The 17475-nt window shown below is 55.2% G+C and overlaps 4 protein-coding genes across 4 annotated transcripts; 2 read left to right on the top strand and 2 right to left on the bottom strand.

Annotated features, from left to right (window-relative positions):
- Positions 1-993: 993 nt before the first annotated feature.
- PG997_006042 (uncharacterized protein) lies at positions 994-4106 on the top strand (the record flags this gene model as incomplete). The annotated part of the gene is made up of 6 exons (XM_066810357.1): positions 994-1163; positions 1206-1237; positions 1476-1929; positions 1987-2165; positions 2225-3412; positions 3463-4106. 6 exons carry the CDS (start codon positions 994-996, stop codon positions 4104-4106), a joined length of 2667 nt encoding a protein of 888 aa, XP_066669280.1.
- A 1939-nt stretch (positions 4107-6045) lies between these two features.
- PG997_006041 (ferric reductase transmembrane component 5) lies at positions 6046-8061 on the bottom strand (the record flags this gene model as incomplete). The annotated part of the gene is made up of 4 exons (XM_066810356.1): positions 6046-6581; positions 6667-7544; positions 7610-7762; positions 7826-8061. 4 exons carry the CDS (start codon positions 8059-8061, stop codon positions 6046-6048), a joined length of 1803 nt encoding a protein of 600 aa, XP_066669279.1.
- A 4188-nt stretch (positions 8062-12249) lies between these two features.
- On the bottom strand, positions 12250-15385 carry PG997_006040 (uncharacterized protein; the record flags this gene model as incomplete). The annotated part of the gene is made up of 3 exons (XM_066810355.1): positions 12250-13524; positions 13728-14206; positions 14332-15385. 3 exons carry the CDS (start codon positions 15383-15385, stop codon positions 12250-12252), a joined length of 2808 nt encoding a protein of 935 aa, XP_066669278.1.
- Positions 15386-16343: 958 nt separating this feature from the next.
- On the top strand, positions 16344-17261 carry PG997_006039 (uncharacterized protein; the record flags this gene model as incomplete). Its single annotated transcript, XM_066810354.1, has 1 exon — positions 16344-17261. One exon carries the CDS (start codon positions 16344-16346, stop codon positions 17259-17261), a length of 918 nt encoding a protein of 305 aa, XP_066669277.1.
- Positions 17262-17475: the final 214 nt, after the last annotated feature.

Genomic DNA, 17475 nt, shown 5'->3' with positions numbered 1-17475 from the left:
TACAGTATGTACTGCATATATGGGGATATGCCTGTTTAGGGTGGGCGCTAATGATAACCTCGACAACCCCCCTGCAAGCAAGCCCCCAAGGAAGCAAGCATCTCGCAGCTTTTGGAGGGATGCCACCCTGGTTGACGTCTCCAGAGCTCTTGACGAGTCTCAACGGCATTCGGCCCCCTTTCGCGTTGGCCCCGGTCAAGCACTGGTCCTGCATGGTTGCTAGAGAGAGCACACTTGCCTTGCCTTGGTGCACTTGCATTTCTTTCAGTGCGAGCTTGCCCCAGACCAGGGCAGACCAGCAGAACAAATACTGTGCGCTTGGTACCTTCGGAGGATCAACCGATCCCGTACATCAGTCTGTCTGAGGGCGCGTCCATCCGGGCTGCTCTCCATTATGAATGCTTATGTACCCCATTCCCTACTCCCGCGAGACTAGAAAGCTGCCTACCCCGGTCATCATAAGCCGAACGGGACAGTCATGTTATAGGAGGAGAGCAGCGGGCCTACTGCCTCGATCCTAGTGATCCTCGACCTTTACTAGCCACCTCCACAAAGCGCGGTTCCAATCATTTCGACCTCCACTACTTTGGACCTTGGTGTACCACAAATAGAGGCTACCTGGGCCAACATCGTTCATCGTCTCATCTGGGTCTACATCTCCCTAGGGGATCCTTCGTTCGAGCGTGATTCCCTTTTTCTGCGGTACCACGAATCTTGTTTTATAAGCCCCTACCTACTTGTCCCGCTGTGTCAACTGGCCGCTTACACAATCCTGGACTTGTGGGCCGGCTCGGACCGTGGTATTAGTAGTATACGCCGCCGGATCAACGATGCACAGCTTCTAGACCATCAACCTCTACTTGTTCTACTTCTGAAGAGAACCGCTCCTCGAGTTCAAACTTAACCATCCAACAATCCCATTCTCGATCGTACATCAGGCCACCAGAGAACCCATTCGTGGAGGACATTGCACATAGATTATTCCCTTGGGGCATGAACAATCCGAAAGTCGACCAGATGAGCATGAGTGTAGCGCCTCTCCCTGGTGTCCATCCAGTGGCCATGTCACGGCCTCAGGTGGGCATCGAAAGACTTCCCACGCGCCGCATGAGCAACGAGCCACGAGAAGGTATTTTACCCGTCAAGGCAGGAAGCACCGAGAGGTTCTGAAGGTCTGTTTGCTGACTTCAATCACCGGCGGGTAGTAATGAACTGCAAATCATGTCGGAAACGAAAGGTTCGTATACCCATCCTACATACACTCTGCCTCTGTAGAGCCATTGCTCCGTTGGTGTCGCCCGTGCTAACTGAAATGCTCTCAGATCAAATGCAATAGGCTGCGGCCCGCCTGTGAGGCTTGTCAGGTCTTTCAGTGTCCTTGCATATATGGTACGTAAAATGGATGGAACGCTGGAGAAGGCCTTTGGCATTGCGGTAGGAGGTCGCAGACTGATTCATCGTACTTGAACTTGCAGATGCTGTTCCTAAGAAGAGAGGACCCAAGACCGATGTGTTAGAAGCCCTCCTGAAAAGGGTAGATGGGCTGGAGCAAAAGCTTAAAGACCAAAAGAACTCGGGGTCTTCACCTACAACCGAAGAGGCATCAGCACTAGCAGCGGCGGAAACAGTTTCGAATGCCGAATCAACGGAGTCCGCGGCATCGGCATCGGGAGCAGAACGGAGTCCGAAACGTCAGGAACTTGAGACCTCACAGGCTAAAGAGGCAACCGGAGAGTCGGCCGTATATTCACCCCCGGCCGAGAGTGAACCTTCACCCGGAGTGCAAACGGATGTGCTTCTCGATACATATTTCACCTGCTTTCACGCCAAACCATTCTATATACTTGACGAATCGAGCGTTCGACAAAGGCTACAGCTGAACCAGTTACCAGTATACCTCATCCATGCGATATACGCAGTCGCAGCACGGTCAGAGATGATAGCCATACGAAGCTGTTTGAGGAGCCAGTACTGACACATCAATAGTTATACACCACACCCGAGAGGCTATCAATCGGCTGTGAGGCTGGGAGAGGAATACGCGTTGCGTGCCAGGGGCGAAATCGGCGCCGATGAGCCTTCGGTCGACGCGCTGCAGGCCTTGCTCTTGCTAGTTATCGCTTTTACAGCGGCTGGCAAGGGCAAGAAGGCTTATATGTTAATGAGTAATTATCCGTCTTGAGAGCTACAGAGACATTGCATTGGACACTAACATGGCTTGTAGCTACCGCCGTAGGAATGGCCATGGCGCTCGAATTGCATCGCGAGGTGGACTTGACAGCTCGGATTACACCTGTGGAAAGAGAGACGAGGCGCCGCCTTTTCTGGACTTGTTACCTGCTCGACAGATTCATGGCCTGCGGCTCGAAGCGGCCGGGCATGATCGGGGACAAGTCCATCCTTCTTAGGCTACCCTATTGGTCACTGAATCCGAACGGCTTACCGATCGAAGGCGAATTCTTCCAACGGGGTTCAAATCACCAATACTTACAAGGCAGTGGGAAGAAGTGCCAGGGTAGCAGTGGAATGCTTATCGACATAACTCGCATTCTCGGCATTACGAACCAGTATCTGGCGGCCGGCGGTGTCAAAGGGGATTCTCATTTTCCGTGGCATTCGTTATCCAACCTATCCAAGATACGTCATGACCTGGACATCTGGGCATCTGGTACGGAAGATGTGTTCTGTAGTGTCGACAGTCTCTTTGGCCAGTCCGACTCGACCGTCCTGGTCCTCAGCAAACTGGTGTATCACCTGATCCACTGCCTCATCTACCGCCCCTTCATTCCAATCGACTTAGCCGAGCTGGCTGGGACAGGCCAACACCATTCGTGGCAGATCGAAGCAACCAACATGTGCTTTCTCCACGCGAACGCGATAGCCGAACTGGTTGAATTGGGCAAGCAGACTGCCACGATCGAATGGCCTTCCTTTGTGGGATACTGTATATGCACAGCGGGCACAGTACATATCCACGGCGCACACTACAACAAGATTGGGATGAACGAGATGGGTGCCTTCACGTCTTCGACCGATTTCCTGTCACGGGAAATGCAGCAGTTGAGCGAGCTGCGTTATGCATGGGCGAGTGTACAACACCAACGGGAGACACTGCAAGGGATCTACAACGCACACGCCGAGCTGGTAAAAAGCCTCGCCAATAACCCAATGCGCTATTCACCCGTCTTCCAGCTGGGAGACTTCTTTGACAGGTACTCGAATATTGGTGGACCCGGTGGGCAGAGCTTTACATTCGACACGGCGAACCTGAGTTTGTCCGATGTTGTGGTGGACTTCGCGACGGACACGTATACGGGCCACGATCTCTATGCGCCCCGGCATCACGCCGGCAATGTCGAGCCCGGTATGGAGAGGCCGAACTTGAAGAGGAAGAGCACGAGCGACTCGATCCGTAAGCGACCGGGCCCGAGGAACCTGGGACCAATCATACACACGAGTGAGGCGCCGCTGCATACACCGGGTCTTCCTACCCCGGGGGTCGCGGCAGGCATCAGTCGTTACATGTCCCACCCCAACCTTCTCCCGGCGCTCTTCAGAGTCCCGTTTCCCTGTCAGGCCGTATAGAGTCCATACCAGGACATGCCATGCCGCGCACACATCATGATTCCATCGAGGACGCATCAGCCAAGGCGGCGGCGGCGGCGGCGGCAGCGGCAGGTTTCCCCATGTCACCTGGCCCACACCCCCAGCAGGCTCCAGGATATGCAAACTCGTCCTACTCGCCCCATTACCACTTTACCAGCCTCCCGAGCAACGGAGGACCGGGCCACCATGGTTCTTCCAACACGGATGGAAATGTACACGTGGGCGGGTACGATCCCATGTTTGGGACCGTCTCAACGAATGCGTTTCCGTCGCCGGCGGCTTGGCACAGTGGCGGCGAGGAGGAGCGCAAGGCGGCGGTCGCTGCATCGCACATGGCGCCGAGCCCAGGCGCCAGGAGCCACAATGACGGCAGCGTGGGCACGGGACCGGGGGAAGAGAAGGATCCGTTCTTAAGTCTTCTGGAGCAGCTGGCCGAAAGCGAACATGCACAAGGCCAGGGAAACGATTTGGATATCTTCCTTTCGGGCACGCAAGGCTAGAAGAAACCCACCCAACCACGCCAGGCCAGATCCGTTGACGGCTTCGTCTTCTTTTTCTTTTATTCTTCTCGAGCCTCGACTTATATATTCTTCTTCTTCACATACCTTTTTACACTGTTTTTATCTTACGCGAATTGCGGGAGTTACGATCATAGACCTTCTTCTTCGACGTGTCACATCTCCACGCCTGGAGATGTGACACCCATTACTTTTAGGGGGTTTACATTTTGGGAGGGGCTTCGGAAAACAAGCGGAAGGGAAGCACCAGTGTTCGAATATATTTGATGGTGGGTGCTTACAGGGTTTGGGAAGCACAGGTGCGAACAAGACAATGGTACGGCTACTACATGGGAATGGACGCGAGCGTGTTTTTACTGGAGGCAGTGTGGTTTTATCACGCGCTTCGTTGATTGAGTTGCAGCATATAAGGGCGGGTTGATGGCCACTTGGGGTTGGGGAACGTGGACCAGGCGGCGAGTCGTCAAAAGCACGTGTATATCAAAAATAAAAAATCATCGACCGCACCTATATTTACAAACCCCGCGATGACCGAGAGACGCTTCGTGGACTTGTGAGTAGGATATTAGACTCAACGTTTATCAGAGTCAGTCCTGTATGGCAGCTGCAACGAGCACGCACACGCACGGGGCGACACCGTGATGGCACGAGCAACGGCTTTCCCCAGAATCCGCTTGGCTGGGTTCGCGCGTCGTTGGGGGACACTACAGGGGATAACCTGGAGAAAGTCCAGGGTAAGCTTGTTTTTGGTTACCTCGAGGGGCAAAATGATACCCATTAGGGTAGTAGTACTTTACTCCAACTCGAGTTCAAAAACGAAAAAGAAAAAACTTGGGGAAAGGTAGGTAGGAACCCGGTACCCTGAAAGGGGGGCGTTCGGCAGGACGGCCCGGCAAACTGGAACATGACTCGGTTAATTCTTGACTATTGATGCGAGTACCTCTTTCTCCTGTCGCTCGGACGGGCACAGCACAAGCGAGGAATGGGGGGGAATCCGGGGTGGGGTCGAACCAAGTAAGCTCGGATGCGTCTGCATGGATACTCGCACGCCTGAGCGCACCGGAAGGCGTCCCCTTCTTCCTGCGTGCCTAGGGCTGCCTAGGGCTATATAGTATGTCTCGGTCTGTTGCTGGTTTGTATCTGAGATGGAGGGGCGGATGGAAGAAGAGGAGGATGAGGATGACGATGATGATGATGGAGGGAGCCAAACAGGGGGAAGCATCTTTATCTCTTTGCATTATTGTGGCTTTTCTCAGCCCACGTACCTACCTGTAAATAGCAGAGGCACAGGACGCCTTGTGTTTCCTGTTTATTGCGTTCCTGCTTTTTTGGCCTGTACTAAGCATGCATACACGGACGTCGGGCAGCGGTGGCTTGGGTAGCACAAAGAACACCATCCATCCATCAATGAGCTGTCACTTCCGCCTCATCGGGTAGTGTTAATTGAAATCTCCTATAGCTGGGCAACTGTGGCTGTCATTGCCCCAGACATGCCTGCAGCTGCTGAATGTACGCACCGCTACGAGCGTGAAGCCACCGTCGTCCGTCACATCAGCGAAGAAGCAACACCCACAAGTGCATTTACGGGACCTCGGTCTTCGATCGCAGGTTGGAGGTGGGTTGACCAACGATGGGGATAGTCGGTTGGCAATGGGATTGCGCATTCGTAATGGGATGAGTAGCTAGTCATCTAATTGTAAGTGTAGAGAATGGCAACTGGCCGATCCCTCCAAGGTCCTGCCCCTTAGGCAGGTTCATGCCATATCTTGTTTCCGTTTCTAATCCTCATATGAAATCCCACCCAAAAGAGAAAGGTCCTTCCTGCCATGCTTGTTTCTCATGGCTTGTCCATCATCATGGACTCAATGTTTTGAAGATTATCTCTAGTCAACTCTCGTGATCGTCTTGCCACGAGCATCTATCACCATCCGAACTGCTCGCAGTGTAGTTCGACCGCGGGTCCGTCCACCGAGATGCACTCGGCCGTGGTGTTGCGCACGACCTTCATGAGCTTGTCGGGCCCGCACGCAGCGACGAGTACACGCTGGTCGCGGCCGACCGAGGCGATGGCGGCTCGCAGGAGGGCGGCAATGTCCGGGCGGCCCTGCTCGACGGGGACGTCGTGGACGGACACGTTGGTGCCGGTGCGGCAGACCACCGAACGGACTCTACCGACCTCGCTTGTTCTTCCCTTTTCGGGATCCGAGGAGTTGAGAGCTGGGGGTCTGCTGCTGTTGGTGCGGTTGCGGTTCAAGCCCAGCTCGGCTGAGTTCTTCTCGCCCGACCCATCAGACGTTACCGTCTCGGTTTTCCGGAGAGAAAGCTCCTCCACCGCCACGGCCGAGGTATCGGTACTACTCGACACCTCTCTGGTGGCGTGGATCTTGAGAGCCACTCTGGGGGCATGGGCGTGACTGCGGATGGAGTTCAGGTGTTCTGCGAACCAGGATAGGTTATCTGCGATAGGATCGACTCCAAGGTCAGCACGCTTCTTCCATACAACACTACTTTGGAACTTGTGAAGATGTTACGGATAACGCACCTCTGCTCCTGACAGCCCATATGAATTCAATCGACGACTTGGTGTTTTCGGTCATTTTCTGGAGCATATTGGAAGCCATCCCGAATGTGAAGGTAGCTCCCGACCCGCCGGCCACACAGATGACCTTGTCGAAAAGTATTGGGTCGGGGAAAGTACCATATGGCCCCTCGAGGGAGACCCTGAGGGTGGCGCCAGGGTTCTTGTTGGCGTACTTATGGAGGCTTCTGGTAAAGCCATTGTACGAGTTCACGATCAACTCGGTGGGCGAGGTCGCCACGATGGTAAAGGGATGGGTTTCGAACAGACGTACGCGGGGCAACCAGACAAAGCAGTGGGTTCCAGGCACGGAACGAGCCAGCGGTTTCTTGAGCAAGATCTGGGTGCCTCCTTGGGGGAGAGGGTGGATCGTCGCCTCGTTGTTGACGCTGTTGTACATTAGCCGGCTCATGCGGATGAGTCGGTCAGCACCCCACAGACCAGCAGCGATGCAGGTGATGATTGCTATCTTCTCCTTGTTGACTTCAGGCCGGTGAAGTCCTAGGGTGATGAGCATCACTGTGAAGAGAACAACATGGACGACATAGAAGAGCTCGTAGTTGAAGCGGCGTAGTACGAACGCTTCAACGACTGCAGTGAGCATGACAAACCCCAGAATTATCCCTGCCGTGACGAGTTCCTCATGCAGGATCTCCCATCTGGACTTTTGGATGAAATATCCGCTGAAGATGGCTGCGTGAAGGATCATGTAGACGCAGGTGCAATATCCAGCAACTTGGTGGAGCGGGTTCAATCTCTCATATGAGTAGGATGTCAGGATGGCCAGAGGCGTGTTCTTGAGAGCGAGGAAGACGACCAAGGCGAAGTTTGCAGATGCCATCCTTTGAGGGGACTTGACGTTAGCAAGGCCTGACGAAGCATATCTTTTGACGAAGGAGAGACTTACCAGCCGAACCTGGCTGCAAAGTTCGTGGGCATGCTCCGATCCAACCCAGCAAACGAGAGTATGATGTTGATGGTGAAAAAGACGGTTAATAGAATCGCATGGCCAACCGATGAGAAACCCGGAATCTTTCGAAGCAGCACCCGCCTGGATAACCTGGTCATCTGTGTGAGTTACATGAGAACAACAGGAGATGAGGTGTGTGAGAGAAGCTCTCACCTTGACAAGGCCACAAGGGGCGATAGGAGGGACGATGAAAGACGGTGCCTAGTGATCAGCCATCGTGTCCAGTGGCTGATGATGAAGACGCCAATGAGCCCCGAGAGTGCTGCCGCGTAATATTTCGTTGTCTGTTCGTTATCGTGCTGTCTCTCGGCAAACATGGCCTCTTTGTCGGGGCTGTATCGAGCCATCAAGCCCCAGCGTAGAGAATCCGTGACCGCGTGGGACTTCATGATTGCTGTTGGTGTGGTTGGTCTAGTCGAAGGGGGAAAAAGAAGGTAGGTGTGGTGGGCCTGATCCAGCGAGTGCTCGCAGAAGGAAGGCACGACTGGCTTATATCTAGGTCCGGTATTTCAAGGCCTCTTGCCCGTGATGGCCAAGGTCGGGATAACTCCGAGCTCCGTTCTGCAATATTTGAGCATAAGTCACGTTTCACCGTGACTGACTTTTTATCGTTGCTGACTGGGATTTGACGGAAGGCGTGGTCCAACCGTCACTCATTCCTCACGGCGTGCTTCGAGCCTCCAGATTAGTATTCAGTCTGACGAGATGACGTTGGTGTAAGTCGACTGAGCACTCCCTTTGGCTGCGGTTTCCGAAGAAGAAGGCTCGAAACCGGGGGCGTTGGCTTCTACATAAAGTGCCACGGCTTTCGTCAACACTGCAAGCCATCGGCGGCAGGTCTACAAGATGCTCACTCCCGAGACGCACTTCTATATTCTGGTGGCGCTTCCTTGGCGTATCTATATGAACTTCCGCCGCGTAGGTCGGCATATCAAATCACAAAGCGCAAACCCCTGCCCAGTCTCCAATCGAAGCCTGGGTATGGGGTCGGTATGCGAGGTCGAACGTACCTCTCGCATTCATTTGCTTGTATGCCAGTATCATGAAGAGTGCTATCAGCCACGTCGGTTCTTCGGAGGGATCCAGAACTTGTCTGGAGACCTGCGCAGATCACCCCCGGCACATGGGCGAAGCCAGGTCAAGGCTGACGAGGTCGAGGGTGACAGATAGCAACTCCCGTTCTCCATACGATATTCTCGAAATGGGATGGTCAGCCGGGTGGGCGGACAGCACATGCATGTACATAGGTGCCCATGGAGGATATATTGCCTGTGCATGTTGGGCCAGGGGTTCCCCGGAGTTTCCAGTGTCGGAGTTACTTTGTCATTGTTGACAAAGGAGCACTGCGACTCAAGTAGATTGTGACCCAGACAAGGGCAAGCTGTGGTACGACACGATGGCCAAACGCTGCGGTCGATGATACAAGAGCAGCCTGCATTAAAGATTGATCCGTGGCGGTTACGTGGGAGGGCGGACCCAAAACGGCCTTGACAGCGTTGCCATCAATCTGGATAAAACCTGGGTAATGTCTAGACGCACGATTAGCAGCCCTCCCCTGCCCGGTCCTGTGCATGGAGAGATTGCGGGGAGAGACGCAGAAAAACCTGAAGAAGCATGGCATTATGTCAAGTGACAGGCAGGATAGATTGCCTGCGCGTGGCCTTCTCGGCTCTGCTCAACGCAATGCAGCCAAGTCTTGCGACCTCCTGAGGCTATTCCTACCAACCTTATCGATACTGACTGGGACGGGACAGTCGAAGTGCGACGCGCCGTGTCGATAGACGAGAGCGTGTGCCGAAGGCTGCTGCTTCCAGGTCGTTCGTTGCCCGAACTTGGTTCCCAGAGAGTCAGTGGCTCTGAGTCCAGACCGGGACGCGGGCAGTGGGGTCTAACATGTGCGACGGATGGCATATTCACCTTCCTTTCTGGCTGCCGTGCTACATGCTTGGTGCTGGAAGACGTACCATGTGCCTCCGCGAGAGCCCAACAGGTACCTAGCTGTCTGATGGGCGAATCAGAACGGACTTTTACCTTTCTTGTCATTCTTTTCTTTTCGTATCTTATGGCGTGCGCTTGCCTTGATCCGATATCTTGGCAGTCTGCATTGCCATTGGGACGGGACGGAGATGGGAGGGAATGTGACTCTCTCTTTCTCTCGTCCCTGGCCAAAGGAAGTTGCCCGAAGCGAAGAGGTCAAGGCAGAACATCACGACGTAGAGCCAAACACACGATAGGTAGGTGGCAGTTGAAACGGATCATGACGAAAGCGTGATCCTGCAGGCGGTCGGGCCTTTCTTTTTTCGTCCTCGGTTGTATTCTCGAGTGTGGTGCTGTCAGCTGCATTTGGTCGCCAAGCTGGGGAGATGATTCAAAAGATGCTTAATGTGGAGGAATGGGGATTGCTCTGCTCCCCAGCTCCCCAGCCCCAGTGGCTCTTTAGCGCATGATAGGTGCCGGCTTAGGTCGTCGCTAGGCTTTCCTTTTGCGTGTCAGCGCTCCCGGCGCCTTGGGTCCAGCGCAGTCGGTCCGTCCGACTCCAGATCTACATACATCACGCTCCAGAAGACACCACATTCTTCAATTGCAGTAACTGTCGTGTTTCCCTACTCAATCAAGTACCCCGATACCATCTATACATGTGCCTCTTTCGTCATGCGCCAGAACAGCATTAAGCGAGCCTTTGGCTGGCTGGCTGGCGGCACAGCAAGGAATCGGTTTCAATGCGACGCTATACTTTTACCGTGCCGCAACATGCGTCGTCGCCTGCCTCAACCGGGATCTGCCATACCACCTTACAATCTCCTTGCCGTCGTCTATGCAGACATCGGCGAAGAGGCCACTGCAAGGATCCAGCCACATACCGGCGCGCGGCTTCTTATCAGATATGCCTTATGGATATAGGCATACTCGATCCCATCGAGATAATCAGAGACCCCTTTTGGGAAGTCCGCCCGCGCCTCCTGCTTAGTATAGCATTGGTCATCCGCCAGGGCCACCAATCAACAGAGAATCGAATAGCGCCCCGGGCGTTTCGGGGTGGTGGCACATATCCAGGAACATTCAGCTCCCTTCCCCTTTCTGTGCTACTCGGGTCCGTAGCAAGGCGGCGTCGGTGGCCCGCCCTGACCTTAGTCTCAACGCCGCCGGCAATATCTTTCTCTCTTCCGATTCGTGACGGCCAAGTAGTCGTCAAGCCCCTAAAGCGCCCTGCCACGACATGGTCTAAAACCACCTCAATCACGTATTCGCAGCCCAAGACGGGAGCACCATTGGTCTGGAAGACGTCTTGGATGGTCTGACTTCCAGTAGGACCGACTTCAGACGTTTCTCCTTGATCGGGATTATGATGCAATCAGCGATCTTCAATCGACTCCGACTGCAAGCCACAGCAGGAGCATATTCAGCGGTGAAGATCTTGGGCAAGAATCAGCCCCGAGATCTCTGGCAAAAATGGGATGTCGTGTCCTTGTGACCCCCTCGTATGTTTATCGTCCAGCTCACTGCCATCTTGGTGTCATACCGGACAGAACGTCGGCGAGACCGAGTCCTGTCAGGGCGACAAAATTCACTCATCCATCATCATATTGCGGAGTGGGCATACCCCATGATGCAAATCATCCTCTGCCCCAGTATATGTGTCTGTCGGGCCTATTCTTCTCCACAGATCTGCGGTACCATCGATCGAAACCCGCTCCGATCTCAGCGGGCGGAGTTCGGGGCGGAGAAATACCACTTCGAAGCATGATCTCACAGCTGTCTGGTGACTTCATCAAACAAACTCATGATGTGAAGAGCGACAAGTGCAGATAAGTCTGACTGCACAGCTCGCGCTCTGAATTGTTGTTATTCAACGGAAACCACCCATAACCCAGATGAAGCGCCCCAGACCATACTTTCATAAGAAATACAACGAACATGTATACCTGCCCTTCCATGAAGCTGCTTCAGGGAGTGGGTTGCGTAGGAACCGCCTGTTAATGACAAGGCATGGGATGGATGACCAGGAGGTTTCTGCAGTGCCACGCGGCCTGTTAGTCTTTCGGGGCATAGGGGGTGAAGGTTGGTAAGCCTGGATCACCCTCCTTACCTGCTAGGAGACACAACATGAGCAATACCAGGCTCATTACTTGGACTTCGACACTAGGAGGTGTAAAAAGGTCCTGCTACGTAGCTTAGTCACATGGGGAACGGGGCATCTTGATTGACTGGATATCGGTTGTTGTTTAGAAATCTATCTCTCTATAAAGGGACAGGAGACAATGAACATCAACACAATGAAACAAAACAAATAACTAAAAACAAGGAAACAGCTCAAAAAATGGGGTGGGGGTACCGCCCCCTATGGTCGGGGGCGGTCAGGTAAATGGGGACGGAGCCAAACCTCTTACCGTGTGGTCAAGAGACCCCTTACCTTGGCTTCGTCGTCAGTCGGAGCCAGCGCAGTCAGTTGCCGCTCCACTGCTGAGCGGGCCTTACCTACCTACTGCGGTCCTTGACGCTGTCCAGGCTGCTCTCCTTGCAGCCTCTGCACGGTCGCCTCCAGGTCCGATCTGTCCCGTCGGTTTCGAGAGACATCCTCATACAACTCGCGCTCCCACCCCTATGTCGGGGCGCCGCAGGCGCTCCAGCCGGCGCTGGTGCACCTCCTCGGCGAGCTGCCGCTCCACCCGCGTGAACTCCGTTCGGAGCCGGAGGACTTCGGCCTGCAGCGCGGGGGTGCCCTGGGGCATCTCCTCGGCCGTCGCTTCGCCTCCCAAGAAGGTGCCGGGTTGGAAGAGGGGAGGGCGGCGCCGGCCGGGAGGCGTGGTTGTCGTTGTCGTTGTCGTGGAGGTCTCGCCGTTTGCGGTAGTGCCTGTCCTGGAGGTGGAGGCTTCGGCAGTGCCCGTCTTCTCCGAATTGGAGGGGTCCGTAGTGCCCGTGGTCGTGCTCGATTGGGCCTGCTGTTCGGCGGCGGCCAGCCTTGTCGTCAAGTCGGTGATTTGCGCGTCGCGGGCCGTGACCGTCTCGTTGAGGCGGTTGGTTCCCTCGTTCAGCCTACGGATCTCGTCTTGGCCTCGGTTGTCTGACTCCGTGACAGCGTTCAACGCGGCCTCCAGCGTGCGGGTCGCGTCCGACTGCTCTCTGTGGTTGTCGTTCGCTGTAGCCAGTTGGGCCTGCAGGTCTCGGATCCTTGCCTCGTTCGCCTCGAGTGCTTCCGTGTGCGACGCAGTAGCATTACTTGCTTCGCCTTCCAGAGCAGCGACCCTCGCCCTGCTTTCTTCGAGCGAAGTCCCCGCCTCGGCCAGTCTTCCTTCCAGCCCTTGGATCGTCGTTCCCCGTGTCGCGACTTCGCTTTCCAGGGCAGTGATCCTCTCATTGCTTCCTGCGAGCGTGGCATCTCGTTCCTTGAGCGACTCATTAGCAGTACGGGCTCTTGCCTCCAGCGCAGTGATCGAACTCTGAGCCGCGGCCAAATCGCTTTGCAGCCCCGTGATCGTCGTATCTCGTTCCTTGAGCGAAGCACCAGCAGTACGAACTTCCGCTTCCAGGGCAGTGATCGTCGCACCGTTGTCTGCGTGCGAACTCTGAGCCACGGCCAATTCGTCTCGCACCCCTGTGAGCGACTCATCAGCTTTAGCCGCTTGGTCTTCCAGCTCTTTGATCGTCGCATCCCGCTGCGATACCAAATCAGCAGCATCTATCACTTGGCCTTGCAGGATATGGACCACTTGGTCCTGGTCTTCAGACGACTGCTTGACCGCGTCCCGTTCTGCTTGCGCTTCAGTGAGACTACCTCTAGCTGCGGCCAATTGTCCCAGCAGGTCGTTGATCGTTGCGTCCTTCCCTCGACCGAACGCCGAGTCTCGGTCAGGCTTTTTTGCAGGCCCTGGACGCTTTTCTCGCTTTCCTCGGACAGGCGCCGAACATCAGTCAGTTGATTTTGCAGGGCCCTAATCGTTTGTCGCTGTGCGCCTTGACGGTTGTTAGCGGCCTCAACCGCTTCTTGATGTTGCTTGATCAAGGAAATTGCCGTCGGCCACACTTTTCTTCAGTTCATCGATGTGTTCTTCGTGACCTTTGGTGATCTTCTGAGCAACAGCCAGCTCCCCTCCAAGCGCTTGATTTCGGCCTTGTTTGCCACGTCACGCTCGTCTGCGGAGTCGACCGACTTCTTCAGAGCTTGGTTGTCCGAGTGCAATTTCTCGTTGGATTCGTGAAGAGTCTTGGTCTCGCGCTCCAGCCCGTTTGCCTTCTCGGTGGCGGCCTGCTGAGAGCGTTGCGCCTCCGACAGTTGGCGCTGCAGCTCGTCGATCTTCTTCTGTCGCTCCTTGTCTGACTTGTTGATCTCGGCGAGTTCCTGCTCCAGCTTGCGTCTCTCGCCCTGGCACTTCTCGCGCTCGGCTTTCAGCTGAGCCTCCAGCTCAGCCACCTTGGCCTCCAAGCGCGAGATCTGCTGGTCGCGATCCGCAAGACTCTTCTCGGAAGATTTATTGGTCTCTTCGAGCTCTTGTGCCAGCTTGCGTTTCTCGCCCTGGCATTTTTCACGCTCGGCTTCTAACTCATCCTTAGAATCGGTCAGTTTCTGCTTGAGATCCGTGACATCTTTATCGTGTTGGCGCACCGAAGCGCGCTCTGCTTCGAGCTCTTTTTAGTCTCCTCCAGCTCGGCAAGGGTGGCACTATTGTCAGTCTGGGATGCAGCAAGCTCTTCCTTCGTATCGTTGGCCTGCTGGAGCTGCTGCTGGAGCACCTCGTTCGTGTTTTGCAGTTCTTCGACGGTTCCCTCCAGCTCGGCAACCTTTTTCTTATCCGCATCGGGATCTGCCGTCGATTCTTCCGTTTCTGCCGCTTTTTCGGCGGCTCTCTTGAGCGCCGCTCTCGCTTCATTACATTCATCGACGTCTCCCTTGAGCCCATCTATCTCTTTGGCCTGGTCCGCGACTTTCTTCCTCAGCTGTTCTAGCTCCTTTTTGTCGTCGTCCTCCTCCTCGTCAGTCTCCTCTTCGCTGCTTACTTCAATTTCCTCTTGAAGTTTCTTGGCTTCCTGCACGAGTCTCGCAATCTCACGGTCCCGTTCGGCCACTCTCGCGCGAAGCTCGTAGACCTTGTTGCGAAACTCATTGCTATCCGGATCGTACTCGCCCTGCTGGCCTTCGGCCACGTGACCATCGCGGAGCTGCTTCACCTCGTCCTCGAGCAGCTTGATCTCCTTCACGCAGTCCGCCTCGTAGTTGGCCCGGTCCCGGGCCATCTCGAGCTGCGTCTGCTCGTAGTCGTAGGCCAGGCGGTTGAAGGCGGCGATGGGCACGGTCTCGGTCCCGGCGACCTCGGTCTTGTAGGACTCGAGCCAGCCGGCGTTTCTCCGAAGGATCCGCTCCATGGACTCCCTCTCGCTTTCGCTCACCTCCTGGCCGCCCCGCAGCTTGGCGAGCTCTTGGGCCTGGTATGCTACCTGCTCCTCGATCGAGGGGCCCTGCTGGCCTCGCATGTCCAGGACGTGCCGGTTGCCCTGCTGGAAGTTGTAGAAGTTCGTGACGGCGGAGTTGTCGTTTGGGTCGAACCCGGGATCGGGCCTGCTGAAGTTGAAAGGCAGCTTCGTGCCGTCTGCCGCCGTGAGGGGATTCTCCGCTCCACCCAACTCAGCGTAAGCCTCCACGTGGGAAGCTGCGGGATGCCCTGGGCTGGGGCCCGGAGCACCACCGCTGCCACCTGCTTGACTCGACGAGCCAGCCATATTGCTTCGCTGTTTACTGGTAAGAGTATTCTGGCTGATGTGGGTGAGTGGAAAGTCACCAATGGCAAATGTCTCTGTAGACGATGTACCTCTTCGGCTCTGGTTTAACAAACGGTTGGGACCATGGCTTTTGTATTCGAATCGACTGCCCGGGCCTCAAAGGGTCTTGTTGTAGTTGAACATATTTCCTTTTTCAGGTCACTTTATTCAAGTATCTTGTTCAATGGCACAATTCGTGGCTTTTCAAACAATCCCTTTGTCTCACTGGAGCGATTATTTTGGTGTCTTTGGGGAGTTCAAAGTACATCTTCGAAGAGCTACTGTCGCCATGCTCTTAGGTACGTGGTCTATGGAAGACCCAGTCGATGGCATACAGCAACCCGTTCATCAGGTATGCATGAACCAACGCATATGAGATTTTGAGGGCATCGCATGCCGCCAGCATGCAGACTCGATAGGGAGAAAAACATTCTTGCCGTCCCAAGACTGTATACTCTTAGCCCGCAAAGATACCAACCCTGGGTATGATGTTTCTCGCTGTGCATTGTTAGAAACGCTGTGTATTAGGAAGCAGGCCACTGCTGGTAATTCTTCGAATATACTCACCTACCTATATGTACTCGACATAGCATCCGAAGTGGGCATATCTGCTAATTCGGTTCCTGGGGCGGCTTGCTAGACGGCAGTACAGAACCAGAAGTAACAATTAGATTATAGCCTCCTTTTGCTTTCTTTGTTCGGCCATTATGCCCATTGTTGTCCTCGCCTCGATCGATGTGTGTGATTCAATAGAATACTGGCCTGAAGCCCAGCAAGTGACTGCTTGGTCCGCGCACGATTCAAGGTGAGCCCTCGGGCGCCTTACAGGGCGCAGGGCAACGCCACCATTCGCGTGAGTGAACACAAGTTGCGTTCGAAAATGCTTTTTCGAATTCAAACCTGCATTCCTCACTCGTTCATGTTCTCCAAGTCTACCATGGATTTCAACACCCCAGAAATCCTCCGCAGAGGGCTTGCGCAACGTCATGCGCTGGCTTCTATAAACACTTCCAATGAGCGTTTCTCAAGAATCTTCATCTCTGGATTTATCGGCATCAACACGCTTGTTTACGGAGGCTGGCTGTATACCAAGTTCAACCCCAGTTACCAGCCAGTACGTGGCCGTGGTGGTCCTGGCGGCCGTCGCCAGGGGTCCTCGTCGTCGTCGCCCTGGGCCTCGAGGGCGCTCCAACGACTGACAGGTTGGCTCACCACGGAGTTCATGCAAGACAATTTCCTGCTTGGGACCCGTAACCTGCGCGCGGGCCGCTGGTGGACGCTCTTGACCTACGCCGTCAGCCACCGGAGTCTCTCGCACCTGGCGAGCGACATGGCGACCTTCCACGTTTTTGCGGATGTCGCGGTGCGTCTCTACGACCCGCTTAGTGTTGCCGCCGTGCTGTGCCTGGGATCAGCTGCAGCAGGCGCCCTGGCGCAGCTCTCCGACTGGCGCCATCGGCGGCAGGACGGCGTGGTGCAGCGGCGGGGTGCTATGCAAATTCTCGTGCTCCATCATGCACAGGGGGCGAGCGCCATCACGAAGGGACTGGCCATGGCCGTGACGGTACTACGGCCGTGTATTCTCGTCCGGAGCCCACTACTCCCCTCCGTGTCCGTGCCACTGTGGGTGTGCAGCCTCGGCTGGTTCTTGTACGACGGTTACGAGCTCAGCGGCGTGATGGAAGATGGCCTGCAAGCAGGCCACCCGGGCCACTTGGGCGGAATGGCTTTCGGGGCTGCGTACGCCGGTCTGAGGTTGCTTGTACCCGCGCATCGGGACGCTTCTTTCATGAATGCCGTTGGGCGGCGAGGGGATTTAATGCAGGGCGTGTATTAAAGCGGTATGGCTGGGATCAGCATGAGCGAAAATCCCTCTTTCTGGACTTGGAAGAAAGGCAGATTAAGGAGCCCGCCGTGGTCCGCGTCATTATAAGGACGACATTCGCGCCAGCCCTCAAACAGACAGCTAGTGGTATCGAATAGTTGCTCGCAAGCGGTCAAAAAGCAGGCGTGCGTTGTCTTGGGCGGAATGGACTTCGATGAGCCGATAT

The sequence above is a fragment of the Apiospora hydei genome, assembly GCF_038363865.1.
Source record: "Apiospora hydei strain CBS 114990 chromosome Unknown utg000005l_segment0_segment0, whole genome shotgun sequence".
NCBI lineage: Eukaryota > Fungi > Ascomycota > Sordariomycetes > Amphisphaeriales > Apiosporaceae > Apiospora > Apiospora hydei.
This window is presented reverse-complemented; position numbering and strand designations above follow the sequence as displayed.